General features: G+C 46.8%; 1 protein-coding gene across 2 annotated transcripts in view; it reads left to right on the top strand.

Moving 5' to 3' along the window:
- SIPA1L2 (signal induced proliferation associated 1 like 2) overlaps nucleotides 1–22062 on the top strand; it is a 108757-nt gene that overhangs the window by 46326 nt on the left and 40369 nt on the right. For both annotated transcript variants that reach the window (XM_047088736.1, XM_047088735.1), the window contains exons 7-10: nucleotides 2837–3413; nucleotides 6334–6608; nucleotides 19407–19664; nucleotides 21393–21476. In XM_047088736.1, coding sequence (XP_046944692.1) covers nucleotides 2837–3413; nucleotides 6334–6608; nucleotides 19407–19664; nucleotides 21393–21476 — 1194 coding nt within the window. The remainder of the gene's footprint in view (nucleotides 1–2836; nucleotides 3414–6333; nucleotides 6609–19406; nucleotides 19665–21392; nucleotides 21477–22062) is intronic.

Below are 22062 nucleotides of genomic sequence, written 5' to 3' on the forward strand. Positions count from 1 at the left end.
TTCCTAAAACCCTTTAACTTGCCTATTAGGGAATGCTCATCTTTATATTGTTCTTCCGGGGGAGGGGTCTTACATTTAGGTTCGCTATCAAGGTATTTGGGGAAAAGAAGAAATTCTGAAACACGTTCTTGTTTCAACCCATTGGCAGTTATCTAAATCTGGCAAAGGAATGTTCCCCCGACGCCAACTGTGTCTGAAAGAATCAAGGATTGTATAAACTTCTATAACCAGCTATCTCTCATTGATCTCCGTCCCATAATATCGTAGTACTCCTAGAATCTCCAGACCTAAATTCTGGCTGCCTTTCTTATACAACTTGGTTCTTAGATTTCAGTTGATCAGGCACCATACATTGTAGGGGGAGGGTCCACCTAGATATTCGGGTCAGTAATTTGGGACAGAAAGAATTGCCCTTCTACAAGATGCCTCCCTCTGTCTACTGCGGAGCCCCTAGCTTCTAGACTAGCGAAAGCTTTCTCGGAACATATTTAGATATAAAAAGTTTTCCCCGATGCTTTGGCTCACGTGCACGTCAGCTGCAGTCAGAGTAGCTGGAGATCCATCGCGCCAAGTGCAAAAAGTAATTCTGCAAGGTGTCAAATGAGATCGGGCCTCCTCAGCCTTCTGTGGGTAAAATTCTTCCAGAAGTCTATGCTCATTACCAGAAGGAAAAAAACAGATCTATGAGAGGTGATCGCGTGAGCTTTTTGGGATGGCAGATCCCAGTGGCAGATAGGCCATGTGGGCTCACTGACGTGTAGAGAAGAAGCAACGAGGTGTGGTTACCCTCGCCACAAGTCTAGACAGGTAGCTTTGTGACAGCTCTCTGGGAGTTAAAACGTGAGGACAAATGAATTTCCTGCTCAGTCTAGAATGTCCACTCTAAGCATAGTAGCAGAGGGGAGACGAGCCAAGTATGAGGTTGGTCCCAAAGACACTTCAGCCTCTACAGCATTTTTAGGGCCTTCCTGTGGGGACATGAGTCAAGTCTGCCCCATCACCATCTGGTTTGGTGCATGTGCTGCCATCTGTGAATGAATTTGGTGCCTCTGTCCCAAGGGAGTGAGTCCTCCCCTCCCCTCTCACACCAGCTCCGGCCCCAGGCACACTGTCTTCCATCGCGCTGCCCAACCCCCCGGAAGTGACTCTCCCTCCTGAAGAGTGAAAGCAAAGGTGAGCGATGTGGAGACTGATCTGTTTAGAATCTAGCCAACCACTTTCCAGAGGAGGAGCTCCCACCTGACAGTTTGGACAGAATTAGTTAATTCCTTAGTTCGCCTCGTTCAGGGTTTTCTACAATGATCAAGATGGAGTATGGATTGTTCCCTTTGTTCATCCCACCGCAGAAAGTATCCGCCCGGGCAGATGTGGGATTAGTACCACTCCTCGGATGGCAGTGGCTGCCCACTAACCCGGGCACAGACGTCATGGAATTCATTCACCCACTCAGTGCTTCATTTGTTTAGTATCGTTAATTCACTCTGCATAGTTGATCTTATTCCAAAAAGGATTTGAGACAGCTATAGCTTCTGCCTGAGGTAGGGGAGCCTTGTTGGTTTTGACCTATTGTAGAGCATTGTCACCCTACATTTGATCTTTCCGGTCCCTGGAAACTCAAAATTTTACTCCCATAACACTTTTATTGAGATTTTCAAAACGTGACCAAGTGAGCACTTCCTTAAAAAATGGGACATTTAAGGATTCTGACTCTGTAGGGGTACCTGGGTGGCTCAGTCGGTGAAGCACCCGACGTCGGCTCAGGTCATGATCTCACGGCTCGTGAGTTCAAGCCCCGCGTCGGGCTCTGTGCTGACAGCTCGGAGCCTGGAGCCTGCTTCGGATTCTGTGTCTCCCTCTCTCTCTGCCTCTCCCCTGTTCACGTTCTGTCTCTCCCTCTCTCTCAAAAATTAAATAAACATTAAAAAAAATTTTTTTTAAAGAATTCTGACTCTGTAAAGTGGGATCATCGTGTCCAGTACCAGTGAGATCCCGAGCAGCCACCTGGGGCTAATAACCTCACTTCCACTGAAAGTGTTGCTATCTTTCTCCATGATGACCAAATGCAGAGTTAGAGTACCAGCCTGGTGCCATCTGAAATTCTTGGTTTCCCTTCCCACTGATTGGTCCATTACCCCCTATCTAAGTCCACTGGGGCAGCCATGACAAAGTACCCACACAGAGGGTGGTTTAAACAACAGACGTTTGTTTCTCACGGTTCTGAGTCTGGAAGTCCAAGATCAAGGTGTTGGCAGGTGTAGCTTTTCCTGAGACCTCTCCTTGGCTTGCAGATGGCCACCTTCCTATTGGGTCCTCCTATGGTCTTTCCTCTATGAACATGTGTCCCTAGTGTCTCTCTATGTGTCCAAAACCTCTTTAAAAGGATACCTGTTAGATTGGATTGGGCCCTAATGACCTCATTTTGACTTAATCATGTCTTTATGACCCTATCCATAAATAAGATCACATTCCAAGTTACTTGGGTTCAAGACTTAAGCGTAAAATTTTGAGGAGACACCATTCATCCCATAACACTCCCCCCATCCCACCCCCATCGGGATACCTGACTGGTTCAGTCAGAAGAGCATGTAACTCTTGATCTCGGGCTTGTGAGTTTGAGCCCCACATTGGGTGTAGACATTACTAAAATAAATGAATAAACTGAAGAAAAAAAAACCCATCTACCAAGTTTGAAAAACAAAAACTAGGTATCCAGAAATTATATAACAAAGAGCTACCCAAAAAATGGTGTAAGTTGAGAGTATGGGAATATATCACATTTCTGAAGGTAAGTACGATGGTATTACAGCTCATCTTGTTTCTTTTTTTTCTTTCTCAGTGTTGGGGTGTCTAGATCAAAAGACGTACCACCATTTGGCCCACCAATTCCCAAAGGAGTAACTTTCCCAAAGTCAGCAGTATTCCGGGACTTCCTTTTAGCCAAAGTAATCAACGCAGAAAATGCAGCCCATAAGTCGGAAAAGTTTCGAGCTATGGCCACTCGAACAAGGCAAGAGTACTTGAAGGATCTGGCGGAGAACTTTGTCACGACCGCCACTGTGGACACCTCTGTGAAATTCAGCTTCATTACACTGGGTGCAAAGAAAAAGGAGAAAGTGAAGCCAAGGAAGGATGCCCACCTGTTCAGCGTCGGAGCAATCATGTGGCACGTGATAGCTCGGGACTTTGGCCAGTCTGCTGACATTGAATGCCTTCTTGGGATTTCCAACGAATTCATAATGTTGATTGAAAAGGATTCCAAGAACGTTGTATTTAACTGTTCCTGCAGGGATGTCATTGGGTGGACCTCTGGATTAATGAGTATCAAAGTGTTTTACGAAAGAGGGGAATGTATCCTTCTGTCCTCAGTGGATAATTGTGCTGAAGACGTGAGGGAAATCGTCCAGCGATTAGGAGTAAGTACAGATCGTGTATTTCCACCATCCTGAGGGCCTTCAGTCCCAGATTCATGATGGCGTCCGCCGTGGAAATTCCACCGCAGTTGTGGCCCCTCGGGAATGAATTACCATCTTGTGTGGCTACAGAGCTTGATTTCCAATTCCATGTCTTTTGAGCGGTTGCTGAATTCGTGGGTGCTGGAGAAGCGCCCACGACAGACGAATTGGAAAGGAAAAGTTAAACCGGCTTCCGAAAGGGAACACCAGGATGTATTTTTTAGTATCTGAAGGCACAAATATGGAGAATTGTCCAGATGTTAGGTGTGTCTGTGGAGACTGACGGGACAGTACCCTCCCAGAGGGGGATTAATGGGCACTCAGTTGCTGTTGACCCTATGAATGAGTAACTCCTTTTTGCAGCTTCAATTCTGTGCATGTTGATACAGCAGGTATTTTCATTTAGTCTGCCTGGTTAAATACATTATTAATCGCCAGCCACAGTTTCTTGAGGAGGAGGTTTTATAGAATTATCCATTAAGTTAGACTTAAAAAAAAAAATTCGTCATAAAAGAGATTTTTTTTATAAAATGTTGTTTTTAAGTACAGAACCCCTAAATGGCGTCCTTGGTGTTTACCAGTTATACTCCTGCTCCTGATTGTCACACAGAAAGATCCAGATTTCAGTTTGAGCCCATCCAGCCAGTTATAAGAGTCAAACATAGTACGAGGACACAAACGTGCCATGACCAAAGAATTTCTCATGTTTAAATCTTCTCCCAAGGGAATGTAGATTGCATTTCTAGAAAAGATTTAGCCCATTACAGATCATGAAAAGAGGCCAACTTCTACCCATTTCCTGCCCTCTTTCTTCCCTCTGAATATAAATCTTCCCTTTGTCATTCAAGACCATGATTTAGAGACAGTACAATCAAGTCAGTGTCCGCAGGCTTCGGAGAGAAAAATTCATTATTTGTAGACACTATTTACAGGAACAGGCCTCCGTGTGTCCAGCAGTATTTTTGGGTGCATGTGCACAAACACAGACATGATGTGGGGACGATCAAGTCTGTGATGGGTTTATGTGGTCTGGAGTCCCAGGACACATTGTGCTTTTGGTAATAGCATAAATACTTCTTTTTAGGAGATCCAGAGTTATCATCATCTGTGCTCCCGAAAACAACGACACAAACAAACACCACTTGACCCCCCCCACCAAAAGTGCGCTGCAAATTATATTGCCCTCCTGGGTACATGGATAGGAAGCCACCATTTTCCTATGATAATTGAGCCCTGTAAGTTTATAAAGAAATGCAAATAAGCGATCCTTTATCCCTTGCAAGTGTTAAGAAGCAAGGGACAGAAGGGATAAAAAGGTAGCAAAAAGCAAAAGTAGGGCAGGCAGCAGGTGGTTGGAGGGAAAAAAAGCAGAAGAGACACGTAGGACTCAGGAAGAGCTTGACTGTTCAGTCTTCAGGCTGACATACGATGTTAAATTTCAACTGACGACTGCATTAGTATTTGAAAGAAGGCAGAGTATGTGTCATACCTATGTAGACTTTTGCTAGGAGAGCCTAGTTGAACCAAGGTTGAAAGAGGAGCGGAGGAAAATTTTACTCAGGTTGTGCGTGCGACAAGAGTACTTTCCCAACAGTTTTCAACGAGTTCAGCTCGGAACTTTGGAAGCTCCCGTCTTTCAAAGCTCCTCCAAGACTGGCAGTCCCTTGCCCCGTTTGCCCTGAGCCCCAAGCCGTCACGTGTGTCTGTGAGAAGTTGATTGGCAGCGCGCGCACCTGTGATGGTAACCATGGAAACCGCCAACCCAGCGGCCAGACACAGAAGCAGCCCCGTCCCACGGCTGCACTTAACGCTCTTATTAAGTAGGAATCTGTGCATTCAGAACGCGTCTCACGGAAATGGCGCATTTATTAAACGGCAGCTTCATACGTTGGCCCAGTGCTTTGGGGGAGACAGGCCTGATGCCCCCTGACTTTAAATGTGCCACGGATGAGGGATGCCGTGGTCCTCAAATGACATTTAACGAGCCTGTGTTTTCCTTTCGGTGCCGGTGAGTTATTCTCGGTTATCACTTTTGAGGGTGGCATTAGGTGATTGCCGGCGCTTTAGTGCACCGTGTGGGATGCGGACCACCCTGCTTCCAGGTTCCTTTTTGGGATCCTGCTGCAGACGCACACTTTGGGGCGCGCAAGCTGCCACTGCTTGGCCCCTAGCCAACGGAAGTTGCCCTTGGCCCCCAAAAGAAGGAGAGGTGGCCTGGAGGCACGGAAGGTCTCTGCTGCCTGCAGGAGCGCCCGTCCTCCACGCTGCCCTTGTCAGCAGACGCCCGGGAGCCCCGCGTGAGCTAAACGGTGCTCCCCACCCAGGCGAGCGGAGGCAATCTGTCCCTACGAGAGGGCTTCCCGGAGGACAGGGCCGGTGCACAGGGAGAGCAAGCACAGAGAGACTTGCCCTCCAGCTGCTAGCTTGGTAGGGGGTTGGGCCGGTTTTTAAGTTGAATGAAATTGTCTAATAGCTCGTCATGTTTCGCGGGCGATACTCGTCACAGTTTTGACAGAGTCCCTTTTTCCATTGCTACCGCCCGTACGGAATCGCGGGGTTCGTACGCTTAAGAGCCAAGTCGGTTGACCCAAGGAAGGGGGGGAGGGAGTTATCAGGGCCCGTCGGAAGCTCACAGGCTCCAGGTCAGTGGCTTCTACGTCAGTGCAGGACACCCGCTTCAGGAGTATATTTGCCTTGGAAGAATGAAGCCGTGGTTTTACTTTTGTTATTTTCCCTGCATCTGACGCCACGGGTAATTCTGGTGAACTTGGGAAGGTGACGTCCTTACCGGGACAGCTGGAGGGAAAGGCTGGGAGGGCTATGTGCACGCCTCTACCCTGGGCTCTTCAGCGGTGTCTCTCACGGTCTCCTTCCCCCGCAGATAGTGACAAGAGGCTGCGAGACTGTGGAAATGACCCTGAGGAGGAACGGGCTGGGCCAGCTTGGCTTCCACGTGAATTTCGAAGGAATCGTTGCCGACGTGGAACCTTTCGGCTTTGCCTGGAAGGCCGGCCTTCGCCAGGGGAGCCGCCTCGTGGAGATCTGCAAGGTGGCCGTGGCCACTCTGACCCACGAGCAGATGATCGACCTACTCCGGACTTCTGTGACCGTGAAGGTGGTCATCATCCAGCCCCACGATGACGGCTCACCCCGGAGGTAAGGCACGGGAGGCCCTCAGCAGCACTCGAGCCTCCTTGGCCTCTGTGGCAGGTGCTGTTCTAGCTGCTCCCACGGGGTCCTCAGAAGATGTAGGCACGTGCGTCTTCAACCAGAGTTGTTTGGACATCAGCCATTAGAGCAATTTTAGAAGAGCTTTAAAAAAGTTATTAGCGTATAATAAATGATAACTTCTAATTTTCTAAGCAATTTACAGGGACATTGACCAGGTAAAAGCTGAGATATTACAGACTAAGGGGCACAGCCCCTGCTTGATTCACCTGGACCACGAGACCCAACAGGAAATATTCTTTATCACGGCTCAACCTTTTAGCAAGTTAAATACACCGCACTGCTAGAATTCTTTTCTGGAACGCGAAGCTAGTGATTATTAACAGGGTATGTAAGAGATCAGTGCCTGTATGTCTGAAGGGACAGTGGAATCTCAGACATACTGTGCGAAGCGACTAGTCCATTCTAGTTGAGCTGGTACGGGACATTCCCATAAGCTGTCACGAGAAACCTATGCGCAGGAGCTCGGGTGGATGGTGGGGAGGAGGAACAGAATGGAATTAGGAAGTGATTCTGTTCCTTTGTTAATAGAAAATAACCATGCTCAACATCAGGAAAATATTAGGCCCAAAGGGAAAGAATGCTAATTAAGAACAAGCCATCCATCTGGCTGTGGCCCACCGTGTGCCTTCTCTCTCCAGCTTAGAAGGAGCTCCCGCAGGCTGCCTTCCACGCTCTAGCTTTTGAGAGACAAGGCATGCTCGGAATCCATGCCTTCGCTGTGTGTTCTTGGGTCACGCACCTGCTCTCTCTGAGCCTCGTTTAATATCTGTAAGATGGAGATTATAATATTGCCTACCTCCTACTACTCTCATGAAGATTACGTAAGAATGACACACGTAAAGCACTTAACACCTTCTGGCATACTCAGAACCCCCACACGTTTTAGGTAAAATTAAAAAAAAAAATTAAAAACTTTAGGATATTCACATGAGTGTTTTCATGCTCTAAAAGAAAGTGTTGTCATCCCAAGAGAGCAAGATGACTGTACTCCCTTCTGGACATATTTCCGTGGTAACTGAGGTCATTCCTGGTACCTTCTCCGTCCTCTAAACCAGCGCTGTCCTGTCTCGGTGTCCGCGATGATAAGGTTCTATATCCGCACTGCCCAAAACAGCAGCCGCTAGCCACATGCAATTGTCACACACTGGAACTGCGGTCAGTGCCACCGAGGAGGTGAATTCTGCATTTCAGTTAAGGTTTTCTCAGCCACACGTGGCTACTCTTCATTGGCCACACCAGCTCGAAACCGTGACCTTTTTTAGAAAACAGACCAGAGGTATATATACCACCTTCTTCCTCCCTGAGGAATTTTGCAAACGTCTGTTGCTGTTAGATTTCTTACCACGTGCTGCTTGCCTGACTTTCTGTGGCCTTATTTCTTATGTCTGCCCGGTAGGTTTACAAAATGAAGGTTTAACGAGTTGAAATTCTTCTTGAAAATAGCAGCCGCGTGTCACGGGAAATATCCCAGGCACTCCTTGTTGCCGTGCCAGACTGTGTCCCGTTCAGTCCATTTGCTTTCCAAGAATCCCACACAGCACACGTAGTGGTATGAATGCAAAGGAATCAAAGACAGACTATTTTTATTAACAACGAAACTTGGAGGGGTTACTGGGTGGCTCATTGGTTTGAGCATCTGACCCTTGATTTTGGCTCAGGTCGTGATCTCACAGTTCCTGAGATCAAGTCCCTCATCGGGCTCAGCACTGGCAGCACAGATCCTGCTTGGGATTCTCTCTCTCCCCCTCTCTGCCCTTTGCCGGCTCGCACTGTCTCTCTCAAAATGAATAAACTATTAAAAAGATATTTTAAAAAAACGACACTTGAAAATAACAGAAGGCAAAGCCTTTTGACCTTTGAAGTCACCGTATTGTATAAGCGACGTGTTTTAAAATAAATTTTAAGCCAGGTTACCAGAAATATTCCCATATGGTAAGATGTCTTTCTTCCTTTGGTGGAAATACAGATTTATAAATCTGGTGAGACTCTTAGAGGTTGAGTACTGCTATGGAATTAGACAAAAGGGTTACCATGTTTTCTCTCTTTGAATTAAAAAAATTTCTCATCTGTTTATAATTCTAGCCTACTGTTTTTCAGTAAGATACTCTTTAGGCTTACAAGAGATCTGGTTAATAAAGATGTTAAAATTATTACGTTTGGTATTCAGAACATACGATTTGGAAGAATAGAATTTCCTAGGAAATACTGAATTGTTTTTCACCTAAAACAAACAAACAAAAACTTACCATTTAAAAGTTCTGGCTGTTAGTTTTCCATCCAAGGACGATGAGTTATCTCTGCCTTGGTCTGCACAGAAATGAATTCTTTCTTTGTTTTAAATGCAAATGTTCCTATTGAAGCTATTCAAGATGATTCGAGATTTTGCCTTAGTGTCCTCAGAGTCTCATTAATGTCATTCCCTGAAGATACAGATTTCTCTCCTGATTAATCTGGGATAACTGTCTTCTGCATTTTTACCTTTGCCAGGAGCAGAATTAGCTGTGTGCCTGGTAGTGACACTCTCCCTGCCCCCACCCGCATTTCTTCAAGTCATGAAGGTTTAAAGCCTCGCATGTATCATTTAAAATTCCTTCAGTTCAGTCTTCCAATTTTGTGGGCATTTGAATCTGTAAATTTTTAGATCCGTATTTTTGTCAGTTTGGGGTTCGTGTTCCACCTGGGACTGTCTGGGGGTCCTGATAAAACCACTTGCTGTCGTCAGGGAGCTTCATGTGACAGGAAGCAGCCCTTGCAGTAACAGTCCTTTGCTTCAGACCGCAGCGCAAGTGTGAAACGTCATTTGAAATTTCATCCGTGCTCTAGCAAGCTTAGCCTCTGCGTTACTAGATTTTTTTTTAGCCTCTGCGTTACTAGATTTTTTTTTTTGAAGGAACAGTAGGAGAGGGGCCCTTAAAAGGGGAAGTGGGTAGCACTTTGACTCATTTAAAAAATTAAACTACAAACCTTTTAATGTTTATTTATTATTGAGAGACAGAGAGACAGAGCATGAGCAGGGGAGGGGCAGAGAGAGGAGACACAGAATCCGAAGGAGGCTCCAGGCTCTGAGTTGTCAGCACAGAGCCCAACGCGGGGCTCGGACTCACAAACTGTGAGATCATGACCTGAGCCGAAGCGGGATGCTTAACCGACGGAGCCACCCAGGTGCCCCAAAACTACAAACCCTTTAAATGAAACATCGCTTAGTGCCATGTCTCCTTAACAAAATATACAAAGATCTGCCTCAGGCTAAAACTACACGTGTGATTTGTGGCATGGGCAGTTACCACCGGTTTTCCCACGCAGTGTTCTGAGTGCTTGTCAGGGAGGGGGCAAAAAAAGAGATGTTCATATGTGTGTGCGTGTGTGTGTGTGTGTGTGTGTGTGTGTGTGTATCTTTAACGTAAGAGCCATAGGACGACAAAATAACCAAACCCCAAACCAGTGAACGGCAAGATATTTCGATCTTCGATCTTCGTAAGCCTCGTGAATGATAGACTAAAACTTCAGTTCCGCTCAAATTTCAATTCGTTGTTGCTGTTTATCAGCTGGATTTTTGTCCTGCGGGATGTGAATGGGGCGGAACGATTCGCCTCCAGCCTGTCTATTCCCATCAGCAGTGGGATAGGCCCGTCCCCTAATAGACTTCTGGTTGTTCACAGGTCAGAAGGTGTTTGCTCATGACTCAGAAGCTGCTGGATTAAATGAAGTCTTTAGTCGGGAAAGTGTTTCTCAAAAACCACCCCACCGCTTCGAAGCCCCGTTCCCCAGCCTAAGGGTGATGGTAATCCAGCTGTCCCTCCGCTTGGAAGGAAGACAGAGCCGTTTTCCCTGTTCCTTGCGGGGTCCCAGAACACACTGAGCAGGGAGCATCCCTTCGGGAATGCTTATTAAGGGATGTCGTGCTGGGGTTGGACCACGAGCGAATTCCTACAGATGGGGGAATGAGTGGCAAGAAGCATTTTGGGAATAGCACTCTTCAGATGGAAATGAGGTTTTGAAGGGAGCGAGGGCATTTCCCACGCGGACCCCTCTGTGGCAAAGATAAAGAAGACCCACTGAAGACAATGGATCTCTTCCTTGGTTTGGCAAGGGATCACGTTGCCCCCGCCCCTAGCCTTCAAAGGTGCCTGACACTCTATTAATGTCATTTTAAGGCGAGCCCATCAATTTAAAAGGCGGATGTAGAGGAAATAACCACTCATCACAATTAGGCGTGAGTTGTCACACAGTGTGAGCGATCCGGTAAATACGTCCAATAAATGTGGAAATGAAACGCCTTGCTGTGGCGCGTCCGTTTCGTGTGATTTCTCCTACTTTGCTGACCTACCATCCCGGACAGATTATATGATGCAAAACAGTGGAAACTGTGTCATGTCACCCTACATCTAAATTGCGATTCTCTCATCATCCTAGTGAAGCTTTATGCTCGTGTTTATAAATTTATTGTACTTTGATTTAAGCTCACTCTGTAAATTGAAGCTTCACGTTGCTCTGCTTTGCTGCTTGGGGCCGGACCGTTTGACTCCCTGACGTACACACGGGACGACCGGGAACTAGAAATAGGAAGGGAAACTCGATTTTGTCAGGTTAGCATTTTGGAGAGGGATCTGTGTATGTGAAGTAGACGGTGAGTTCAAATCTGGACTAACGGGAGGTTTCCAACTGACTTGTCTGGATAAGAAAAATCCGTTCCATTTGGAGTGAGTTTTAATGTGAGCTGGGAACAGGTTCTGTATCTTCTTGCACCATCCCTCCAATGTGAAATTCAGATTCTTCTCTCTCTCCTTGAAGTAAGAACGTTGCATCTCCCGAAGGAACGAAAGCTGGGTGGCCTCGAGTGTTTACTCAGTCATTCTCTTGTTCGCTCTTAACTAGTTTGTGCCACAAACTTGGCCGGGCACCGAGGCTATTCACGTGGCTGGGACAGACATCGTTTTTCCTTCCCTGGACTCTTTTTCGTCTACTTGGCATTCTGAAATACAGTACTTCCTGGGGCGCCTTGGGGTTAAGCCTCTGACTTTGGCTCAGGTCGTGACCTCACGGTTCCCAAGTTCAAGCCCTGCATCGGGCTCTGTGCTGACAACTGGAGCCTGCTTCAGATTCTGTGTGTCTCTCCCTGTCTCTGCCCCTCCCCTGCTCGCACTCTGTCTCTGTCTCTGTCTCTTTCTCTCTCTCTCGATCAAAAATAAATAAAAACGTTAAAAAATTTTTTTAAATAATAAAATTCAGTACTTCCCATTCATATTTCTGCTGCTTAAAAATGGATTTCCCAAATTCCAATGTATTATTCAATATGACGTATCTCAGTGCGGGAAACGCTCTCACCCTCTCCAGCCGATGATCGACACTTTAGCGCTCCTGCTTTCTTAGCAGTTTGAGAGGTTGGAACGTCACTGACATTGTCACAGGACAATGTCACAGAGGGGGACAGTGAGCATGAGCGTTGTGTTAGGCAAGTAACAGGCACGTTCGTGACAACTAACACCACGCTATGGTCATGGGCTGCCAGTGGGTATTCTCATGGAAATATATTCATCAGAAATCAGACATCACGTAGCTATTGAGAATCTCCTGTGTTTCGCTTTGAAGTATGTAATGCAGTAAAACGTTATCCCCGGTCTCAGGCTTTCCAGGAGAAAAAAAAAAGAAGGAGGTTGGCTTTATGAAGAACTTTCCGAGCCTGTGTTTTCAGTTGAACAGTGTGCTGGGTATACAGTAGGTGACGAATCTGTTGCCCCTGTGTCTGCCGAGGAAGGAGAGGGGTGGGAGCCGATGAATTATTCAGGACCAGGTAGTCTCCCTTGGCATCTCCTATGACACACGCCTTTTCAATTCAAGACCTTTATGCAAAGGGCTTGGTCAAGTGGGTTTATGATCCAGATGAGTCTTTTTCTATGTATAGTCTAGGTGTCTTTCTATCTATAAATTAAGGAAATACGTGGAAAAGTGAATTAATATTTCACGTAGTCTCTATTTCATATATGACACTGCCCTAACCTTTACAGTAAGGTATGCTTTGTGGTTATCTCCCTGTTGGAAGCTTCTGATTTTTTTATGCAACAGAAAGAAAGATTTTGTGATTCAAGTGAATGAGCATCAATTAGCCCTGTCACCTTGTTGGATGATTTGGAAAGAGTCTTTTAGCTATTAGTAGGCTATTAGCATAACAGACATTAAAATGATTAAAATATCAGTGATTACCTCAATCCCTAGGGCTATAAAAAGGTTCTTTTACAAAGTGCATAATATAAAAGAAGCAGGTAGTTCATTTGAGGGGATCCATCTGCCTTTGTTCCCGAAGATTCTCTTCGCTCCTCCTGGAAACCGTAACACGATGAGGGCCACATCACTATTCTTTGATAGTTTTCTAAAGGAGATGGACAAGCACTTCGGAAAGAGCACTGAGCTAGGAGTCCGGGTTCCTGTATGAACCTGTCCCTGATCCGTTGTAGCCATCCCACCGTGTGTGAGCCTTCTTCTAAAGATGGGAGATTTCCTTTGTACTACCCCCGACATTTTTGTGAAATTGAAAGGCTGTGGCGTGTGTAGGAAACTTGGGAAGTTTTCTGCCGGCGGTGGGTTGGAAGTCCAGGGTCGCGTTGCCGTATGTTGTAAGGCTTTCTGGTAGATTATTGGGTTCAGTTAAAGGTTCTCTGTGATGCAGCCAAGAAAAATAAAACCAAAAGGCAGTCTCAGAGTTCAGTAAATGCAAGTTACAATTATGCGATTAAGCCGTGGCTGGCGGTCCATGGTTTACCAGGTGCCGGTCCCGCTGACTTAGCCAACCGCCCCTCCCCCCACTTTTTTTTTTTTTTTTTAGGACTATAACTTGTTTCTTTAAGTGTTCTAGGTGTTTGGTTTCATTTCACTACTCTTCAGAAGTATTCTCCCTGTGAATCATCCCTAGAACCCTTCCCCCTTAGTTTTGAAGCGGCATAAACTCACGTGGCCGACTTTCATGAAGATGGAAAGAATAAAGGAACGGGATCACGAGGTATTATTGTTCTCAAAGTGAATGTAGGTACCCCAAAGGAATTGTGCAGCCCTAAAACGTTCTGCAATTCTGATTGTTATATACGCTTTGCGATTCCAAAATTCTGTAAATCTGTACATCATCCAGAACGAACCTTCATGAACATTTATGTGCCTTTCGCTGCTTAATATTAGCTTCTTCACTTTTACAGAAGGAAAAACTAATGGTGTCTGTTTGAAACTAACTTCTTTCTTGGGAGGCCAGCACTTCAGGAAGCTTCCGTACCTCCTAAAATTTAACGTGGGTCCACAGAGACTGGGTTGTCTCCAACCTACACATTGACAGCTTTGGGTTTTAAGCCCAGAGCCCAAACTCTGTCTTTTATGGAGAACAGCGTGATTCAGTGAGAGGCTTCCTGCTGGGGACAGGTGGAGAAGACCGTGCCGCGGCCTGGCTGGCCGGAGCCATCCGAGATGGCCCCGACAGTCAGGCTTGAAGGTGGAAGCGATCCTGGCCAGTGCCGGTTCTGCAGATGACCGGTGACACACGGAGTGTTATTCCAGGAAACGGGGGGTGGCATTTGAAAGGAGTCAGTTTGCGTGAGTGGGTGCCAGCTTGGGGGCCTTGCGGGGTGTGTGGGAAGTTAGGGTGCACAAGGGCAGTGCCTGGCAGTGCAGGTGACCCCGAGTGGGTGCCACCCCTGTGCCGGCCATGCCCAGAAGCCGGGTAGTGGCTGTTGATCCCAAATCCTGCTGGTAGGAAACCGCTTCAGGGTGCAGGAAGCAGGGAGAGCACTAATGGGGGTGGAGAGAAGGAAGTCAGCGAGCGTCCCTTGCCCCGGAATAAGCCATCCCAGGAAGTCACCGCCATGCCAGGTTCAGAAGGACAAGTAGCGTTTTTCAGAGGGAAGCAGTAAAATGTGGGATCCTCTGAGGGCTCCAGCAATGGAACCGCTTGCCACCTTTACGGTTTTGTAGTATCGCATTTTCAACGAGCACGGTTTTTATGGCCACTTCGGTCTAAAGAACGTTTTGCCTTCCGGGGTATACTACAGAGCAATATTAGAAGCGGAGAAAAGTTACTGGCTAGACAAACAGTGTCAAAAATTATATTTATTTTTGACCCTGAAGCGGAGCGCGTGTTGATCTCTACCCGGCATGTTAATTAGAAGCAGAATCAGGTGACGTGTACATTTGTAAGTGACTGAACGAGGAAATCAACCTTCTCTAACATCTTCGAGTGCCTTCTTTTCCACGAGCAGACTGTGAAAAGCGTGCCAGGAGCTAGAAATGCACTTCACATCCGTGGACTTGATTTGGTGCGTGTCAAAAGTGCGCCGAAGGCATTTATCGGAGGGCTCCAAATGTATGCCCTCATGCAGGAAAAATCAAGATCTGTCTTTGGTTAAATTAAAAAAAAAAAAAAAGTTACGCACAAGACTAACGGCTCACTTTTTGGGGAATGTCTGTTTTGTGCGAGGTCTTTTCGCCTTTGGTCCGTTTGGGTCTCCGGCGGTCTTTTCTTAATGACTAGAAATACTTGCTGTGTGCCCCTTCATGGCAGCACCAGGCTTTATGCTATAGTGGAGCGGGGATGTCTCTCCTGGTGCCCCACGCTGTCTCCCCACGGGGGCAACAGGGACGCGTGCAGGGACAGGTGCAGGTGCGGATGACGTTCCCGTATTCCCTGCAGCAGCAGCTGTAGCCAACTGGCAATTCTTAATCGAGCCCTCTTCCCACGTCCCTAAAAATCGGTTGAATTTTCTATACATGTCCTTCCAGACATTCCTTTTATTTTATTTTATTTTTTTAACGTTTATTATTTTTGAGAGAGAGAGACAGAGTGAGAGTGGGGGAGGGGCAGAGAGAGAGGGAGACACAGAATCCAAAGCAGTCTCCAGGCTCCGGGCTGTCAGCACAAAGCCCGATGTGGGGCCCAAACTCACGAACTGTGAGATCATGACCCGATCCGAAGTCGGACGCTCAACCAACCGAACCACCCAGGCGCCCCCAGACATTCCTTTTATATAGACAGCAGGACTACATTGGACTAGATCTGATAATATGGTAAAATTAGCAGTATTTACTTGCTGTCTTACTCTCAGAAGTGAACAAAGCAGACACCTAGGGTTTATAAGAGCAGTTGCTAGAAAAACGTCACATACTAACAATCAGTTTCGATTTTCAAATAAAGCTATTTGTTTAAGTACGTGATTTGTATTCGGGCAAAAGTATGCCAGTTTTTAGCATCCAAAAGATCATTTACATATGACTTCATGCAAGAGGCTGGAAGTGAAATAACTCCTCCCCGAATCTCCCCTCCACCACATGGGTTTGCACACGCTTGTGTCAGCACTCTCTAAAATATTAGTCATGAGCATGAATTTGTGTAATGTTTTCGCTCAGAGATTCGAGCTAAGTTACAATGTCTTATTAAAGACTACAGTCTATGAGGGTGAATTAAATATTCCACACTCCTCAGCCATCTGTCTTCTGTGTGCTGCTTCTTCCTTTTAAGTCAGCCCAGGAAACTTGGAACCCAAACAAGGCGCTGGAAATACATGTTGCCCTTTGGTCCACAAGACTCAAACTTCCGTGTTCCTTTCATTCAGATCTAACTCCAGGACCTTTAACTTGGGTAGGTCTCCCTCCTTTTAGGATTCACAACTGCGGCCTTTGAGATCCCCGAATATCAAGTCACTTGCTTAGAGCACCAGATAGGGCGGAAGACAAGAGTAGGTTTTCTTGATGTTTTGGTATGACCGTAATATCCCACCCTTATGATTTCTACTTACGCTGTTGGTCGTATGGATGAATCACTAGTCAAGGGGATGTGTCCTCTGGCTAAGTAGAAAAACACTTGGAAAGTGCCGTCCATGACAATCCAGTGTAAAGCTGGACTTATTGTCCTTGACCAGTAATTTAACTAATGCATTCAGTAAATCCAGAGTAATTTAAACTTGCCCAGGTAAGAGGTGAATCTTGCTTTGGGAGAAGGAGAGTTAGGATAACACATGAAGTGAAGTTTACTAAAACGGGCGTTAAGTGTCTCTTTCCAATGGCTTGTTCAGTCTGCTTCTCTCCTCAGAGGGTAGTGCCACCATCCACGTGGTTTCCCTAGCCAAAAAGCAGGCCACTGTTTTTGATCCCTACCTGTCTCTTCCTCCCAGGCTCCAAGTACTGTTGATTTGATGGGTGAGAAGTAACTTGCATCCAGTTGTGCTGTTGAGAAAAATAAAGCCGTTCTGTGCCCCAGTCCTTTATGTGAGGCCAGCCCCCCTCTCCAACGCCTGCCCTCCCCCTCCCCCGCCCGCCACCCTAGGAATTCAGGATCTTCTCTGTAACCCAAGGGTTTGTAGTTCCATAAGGATGTCTGGGGGAAAAAATAATAATAATAATATATATATATATATGTGTATATATATATATATATATTGAGGTATGATGGACATAACCAAGCTGTATACATCTAACACATATAGCTCAGTGAGTTTGGAGATAAGTAGACACCCATGAAACCATCATCATAATCAACACCATGAACATACCCATCGCCTCCGGAAGTTTCTTCCCATCCCACCTATGTATGTATGCACGTATATGTCTCTTGACGTGGACCTTTCTTCACTCACTGCACTGAGCACTCTGTGGACCTTTTAATCTGATTTTATGTGTCTTTTAATTCTGGAGATTTTCTTGTATTGTTTCTTAATAATTTCCTCTCCACCCTTCTCTCTCTCTTTTATCTTTCTGGTACCTCTGTTACGTAGACATTATTAGACTTTTTGGAATGAACTTTAATTTTTATATGCTCGCCCTCCAGTAACATTTTGGGAGAGCTCCTCAGTTTCCCTTACAGCTGTCTTTTTTTAAATATTTTTTAACATTTATTTATTTTTTTTTCTTTTTTTTTTTTTTTAAACATTTATTTATTTTTGAGACAGAGAGAGAGAGAGAGAGCATGAACAGGGGAGGGTCAGAGGAAGAGGGAGACATAGAATCTGAAACAGGCTCCAGGCTCTGAGCTGTCAGCACAGAGCCCGACGCGGGGCTTGAACCCACAGACTGCGAGATCATGACCTGAGCCAAAGTTGGACGCTTAACCAACTGAGTCACCCAAGCACCCCTTTTTTTCTTTTTTTTTTTAATTTTTTTTTTCCTTACAGCTGTCTTAGTGGACTTTTTTATTTTGAAATTTAGCTGCCATGTTTTTAAATTTCAAAAGTTCCTCCTTCTTGAAGGATATGGTTGGTCAGTGAGCCTCACACAGGGTGATTGGGTGGCTTATATCTAATATACATCTCATGGTCTTTTCTCTAGAGGGAGATCCTCATCCGCCTTTGTGGGGTGATCAGCATTATGAAGCTGGGTTTGGAGTAAGAAGAAATGACTGCAGGTCTCATTTTCCAGTGAGACTTTCACTTAACCTTTTGTTTTCGGCCGTGCTTTTCCTCTGTGTCTGGATCCCGTCAGGTGGCGGTCCCTCGACCATTGTTCCTGCCCCCTAGAGGCAGGGGTGGTAATTGCCTGAATGGACCCGAGCCGCCCAGTGTCCAACTTTTCTTTTGTGTACTCTTCTAAATAACCCCCACCTCCTAAGCGTTCTCCCTCACTCCTGCCTCCTGTGCTACCTGATGCTCCCTGTCCCTGCACCTGCTCGGGGTTGTGCGAGGGGGATGGTCTCATCTCTCCTTGTCTCCCTCTGCACACCCTTGGGTTTTGCCTTCCTCTGCTCCGCTAAACCTTTAGCACTGTTCCACTGGCCTTTCGTCTTTGATTGCTGAAGTTTAGAGTTTCAGTTGTCTCAATTTTTGTAGATGGTCAAGTTTGTGTCTATTTCCTGTTCTCTTTGTTGTTGCATTATGATTTGGACAAGAGGCTGAAACGTTCTTCTACCATCCTGAGAATAGAAGTCTCCTGTTTAAAGAACCATGTTACCCTAGTAGGTTTCTCAAGGGGTGAATATTACCAAGTTTTTATGTTGACTCTGGAATGTCTGGGGAGAGGCACCAGCGCTCAGATTTGAAACCTACCCAGGCTTCCCGTGTCCTTGCCAAACGGCGCCAGTTGGTTTCACGGGCCAACTTTGTCAAGTTAATAGTACTGTGTGCACTATGTAATTAGTGAGAAACTTGAGAGATGTCTCACTTAAATCATATTTTGAGGCTAACAGGTTCCTGACTGGTCATTTGAGCACACGAGAGAGCATTCCAGGAGATGACGTTCTGGGAGCTGTAGCGCTAGTTTGAGAGAGTGACTGTGGTAACTCAGACCCACACTGTGACGGGATGGGCACTCGGGTTTCCCCTGGACTGTGACAGCTTTTACTAATTTTATTTTCCACTGTTCTCAGACTCCATAGAAGAAGTGACATGCGACTAATTCCCGGTTATAGAACTGTACTTCTCTTGACCCTGTTCAGATGGTATAGGAGGCATTTTTTATCTGTTAAAGTTTGTTTATTGCCTGTGTTCACTGTGCACGATGTCACGTGTGCAAATTGGTTAAAGATACGTTCGAGACTAAGAAGTTTGCGAAAGACGTAGAGAGGGTATCTGCCATAAACCAGAATCACCAGCGTGATACCAGATCCTGCTGGTTCATACTGGAGCGTAAACAGAGGCACCAGAAGCCAGGGATACTCCTTAGGGTGCGTGGCTCTCCTCCGGTCTCTGCAAGCCGCCGGCAGCCGTGCTGATGGCTCGGCGCCCAGCCTCCCTCCCTACTCATCCGCTCTTCTCGGCCCCACAGAGGGTGTTCGGAGCTCTGCCGGATCCCCATGGTGGAGTACAAACTGGACAGTGAAGGCACCCCCTGCGAGTACAAAACGCCCTTCCGGAGGAACACCACGTGGCACCGCGTGCCCACGCCCGCCCTGCAGCCGCTGTCCAGGGCGTCCCCGGTGCCCGGCACGCCCGACCGCCTGCAGTGCCAGCAGCTGCTACAGCAGGCCCAGGCTGCCATTCCCCGGAGCACCTCCTTCGACCGGAAGCTGCCGGACGGCACGAGGTAATGCCGATGCCCTTTCCCCAGGGACGGCGCTTATCAGACCCTGGGGCTGGAACTTGACGTTACAGGGAGGCACTTCGGCTTTGGCTTGATGGGTTCTGGGTTGGCCTGTTCTGAACAAGCAGGCCAGGCAGGCGGCAGGGCGGGCCCCGGATGGGGTGGTGCCTGGGATCTGTCCCCGCCCCTCGCCCAGCGCTGGTGCCGGTGGCACGCAGGTTCTGTTCCAGATGCGCCCACCAGGGCGGCGACTTTCTCTCCGTCCTGGTCCTCCTGGTCACCTTGCTCCCTAAACCTTCGGGGCACGATAACGGGGAAGGCATTCCCAGGAGCCTCTAGATGAGCGCAGGCAGTTTTAAGTATAAATAAAACTGCAAACTCGGGGACCGAATCCCATCTTCCTAATGTAGTATTTTAAGTGTAGCATTTTAAGAGGTCCCAAGGTCATTAGCACATCTTCGCTTTGTTCCTCTTATTTTAAGCAAGTTGAGTTAAACTTCAAGTTAATTTTTCAATGACAGAATGCGCTTGTTTAAAAGTTGGCATTAGAAGCTGGTGAGAATTTTTAGGTGCATAATTCGCATTAGGTAGTTTTAAGGGAACAAAATGGTAAATTTGGCTTTTTGTGGTTAAAGCAGTTGATTTCTCCCGCTTTAGTTTTCGTTCTCTCGTAACTTATGGGCCATGGAGAGGCCGTGAGTTTGTGCAGAGTGGCTGGTGGGGCTCTGGTATCTATTAGAGCGTTGGAAACAAGGATGTTGAGCCGGGCTGCTCACCCTCTCCCCACTCCGATTTCCTCATCTGAAAAATAAACCCAGTAATAAGAGAGGACCTCTTCAGGGCATTATGAGGATTGAATCAGTCAATACGTGCAAACCGCTTAGAACCATTCCTGGCACATAGTAAGCCTATACAGGTATTAATGACAATTAGATTAAAACATGAGGTCTTTCTCCAGTTTATTCTTTATAGGTTGAATGCAGGAACGATGTGCCTTTAATTTGGCATTAAATTATCTTGGCTCTGGGCCTCCTCGCTCGGATGTCTGCTGAGTTTATAAACCCGCCATATTCAAAGACGTGCACGTGGGTAGCCCAGGTAAAAGGGCAGCATGTGGGAGGGACGGGGTCTCCAGAGCCTCCCTTTTTAATGCAAAATGTAGTAAATTATAGGGAAAAAACCTGGAGAGTTCTAGCAACAAAATGGAAACCTGGCAAGCACATCTTTATCAAGTGAGCTCTCAAGGGTCATACTTATTTTGGTGTATCTGAAATAAATAGGATTTCATTCAACAGATGTATGAAAAAAAAAGGTTTTGACCAATTTAGGGTTTTCCCTCCGCATAGATTGCAAATATAGGACCTGAACGTGCCTTGCATGAAGCTTTATAGAACAAATGGTAGTAATGTTTTCATAATTCTGTATTCTTGGGGGTTTGTGTGCTGTCCTTCCATATTTCACCAGAATCATTCTCTGCACTTTAAGTCTTCAGATGGTGAAGGCTTGTTTCTGCCACATCTCCTTCCTGTGATAAATGGCCACCTAATGTGGCCCCCCATTCCTGGTGTATTTGCCTATGGTTTATTCTGTTTCACGCTGCGATGCAAATTTCTTCCTTTTCTCTGTCATTGTAAGATGAGTTTATTTGTAAAACAAACTGGGCCCGGTTGCCACGTTGGCCGCTGTGCAGGCCCCTCGGTGCCCCGTTAATAATTCTAGTTACTGTTCCAGAAGTTCGCCCAGCAACCAGTCCTCCTCCAGCGACCCCGGGCCTGGTGGCAGCGGACCCTGGAGACCGCAGGCGACATATGACGGGTACTGCTCAGTCTTACCTCCTTGCTGGCCCCTGGGCGGGACGTGGTCAGTAACTCACTGAAGCGTGTCCCGAGTGCCTGCTGTACATGGGGCCACTTGGGGGGGTATAAAAAAGCCAGGCAGGCTTGTCATAAGTCACTCGTCCAGGCCAAGCAGCTCGTCATGTCTATGTACGCCGAGCTCATTTGTCCGTATTCTGAGCCTGTGTGTTTTTTCGTCTTAATAAGGAAAGTCTTTTTGAAAATGAAGGGTTAGGGGACTCTCTAGGCAGTGGCCCTCGGGAGTTTTCCCCTCGCTTAAGTTGCTGACGAGGAGCAAATTCACAGCCTCTCTTGGAAGTGCTTTTTCTCTGAAGCACAGCCCGACATCAGAGAAGGCAGGTAGAGCGCTTGGCCGTCTTTTCCTGCCTCCTGTTTGAGAACAGCGGTGGGGGGGAGGGGGTGCTCACACACGCAGCTGAGGACCGTCCCCGGTAACGTGTGTGTGTGTGTGTGTGTGTGTGTGTGTGTGTGTGTGGTGTCCAAGAGCCGGCAGGTCAGGTCGAGCCCAAGGATGCCCGAGGTCTGCTGAACTGACAGATACAGAA

The sequence above is a fragment of the Lynx rufus genome, unplaced genomic scaffold, assembly GCF_022079265.1.
Source record: "Lynx rufus isolate CCGP_SWC_20201006 ecotype Redwood Valley unplaced genomic scaffold, mLynRuf1.p SCAF_25, whole genome shotgun sequence".
In the NCBI taxonomy this organism is placed as follows: Eukaryota; Metazoa; Chordata; class Mammalia; order Carnivora; family Felidae; genus Lynx; species Lynx rufus.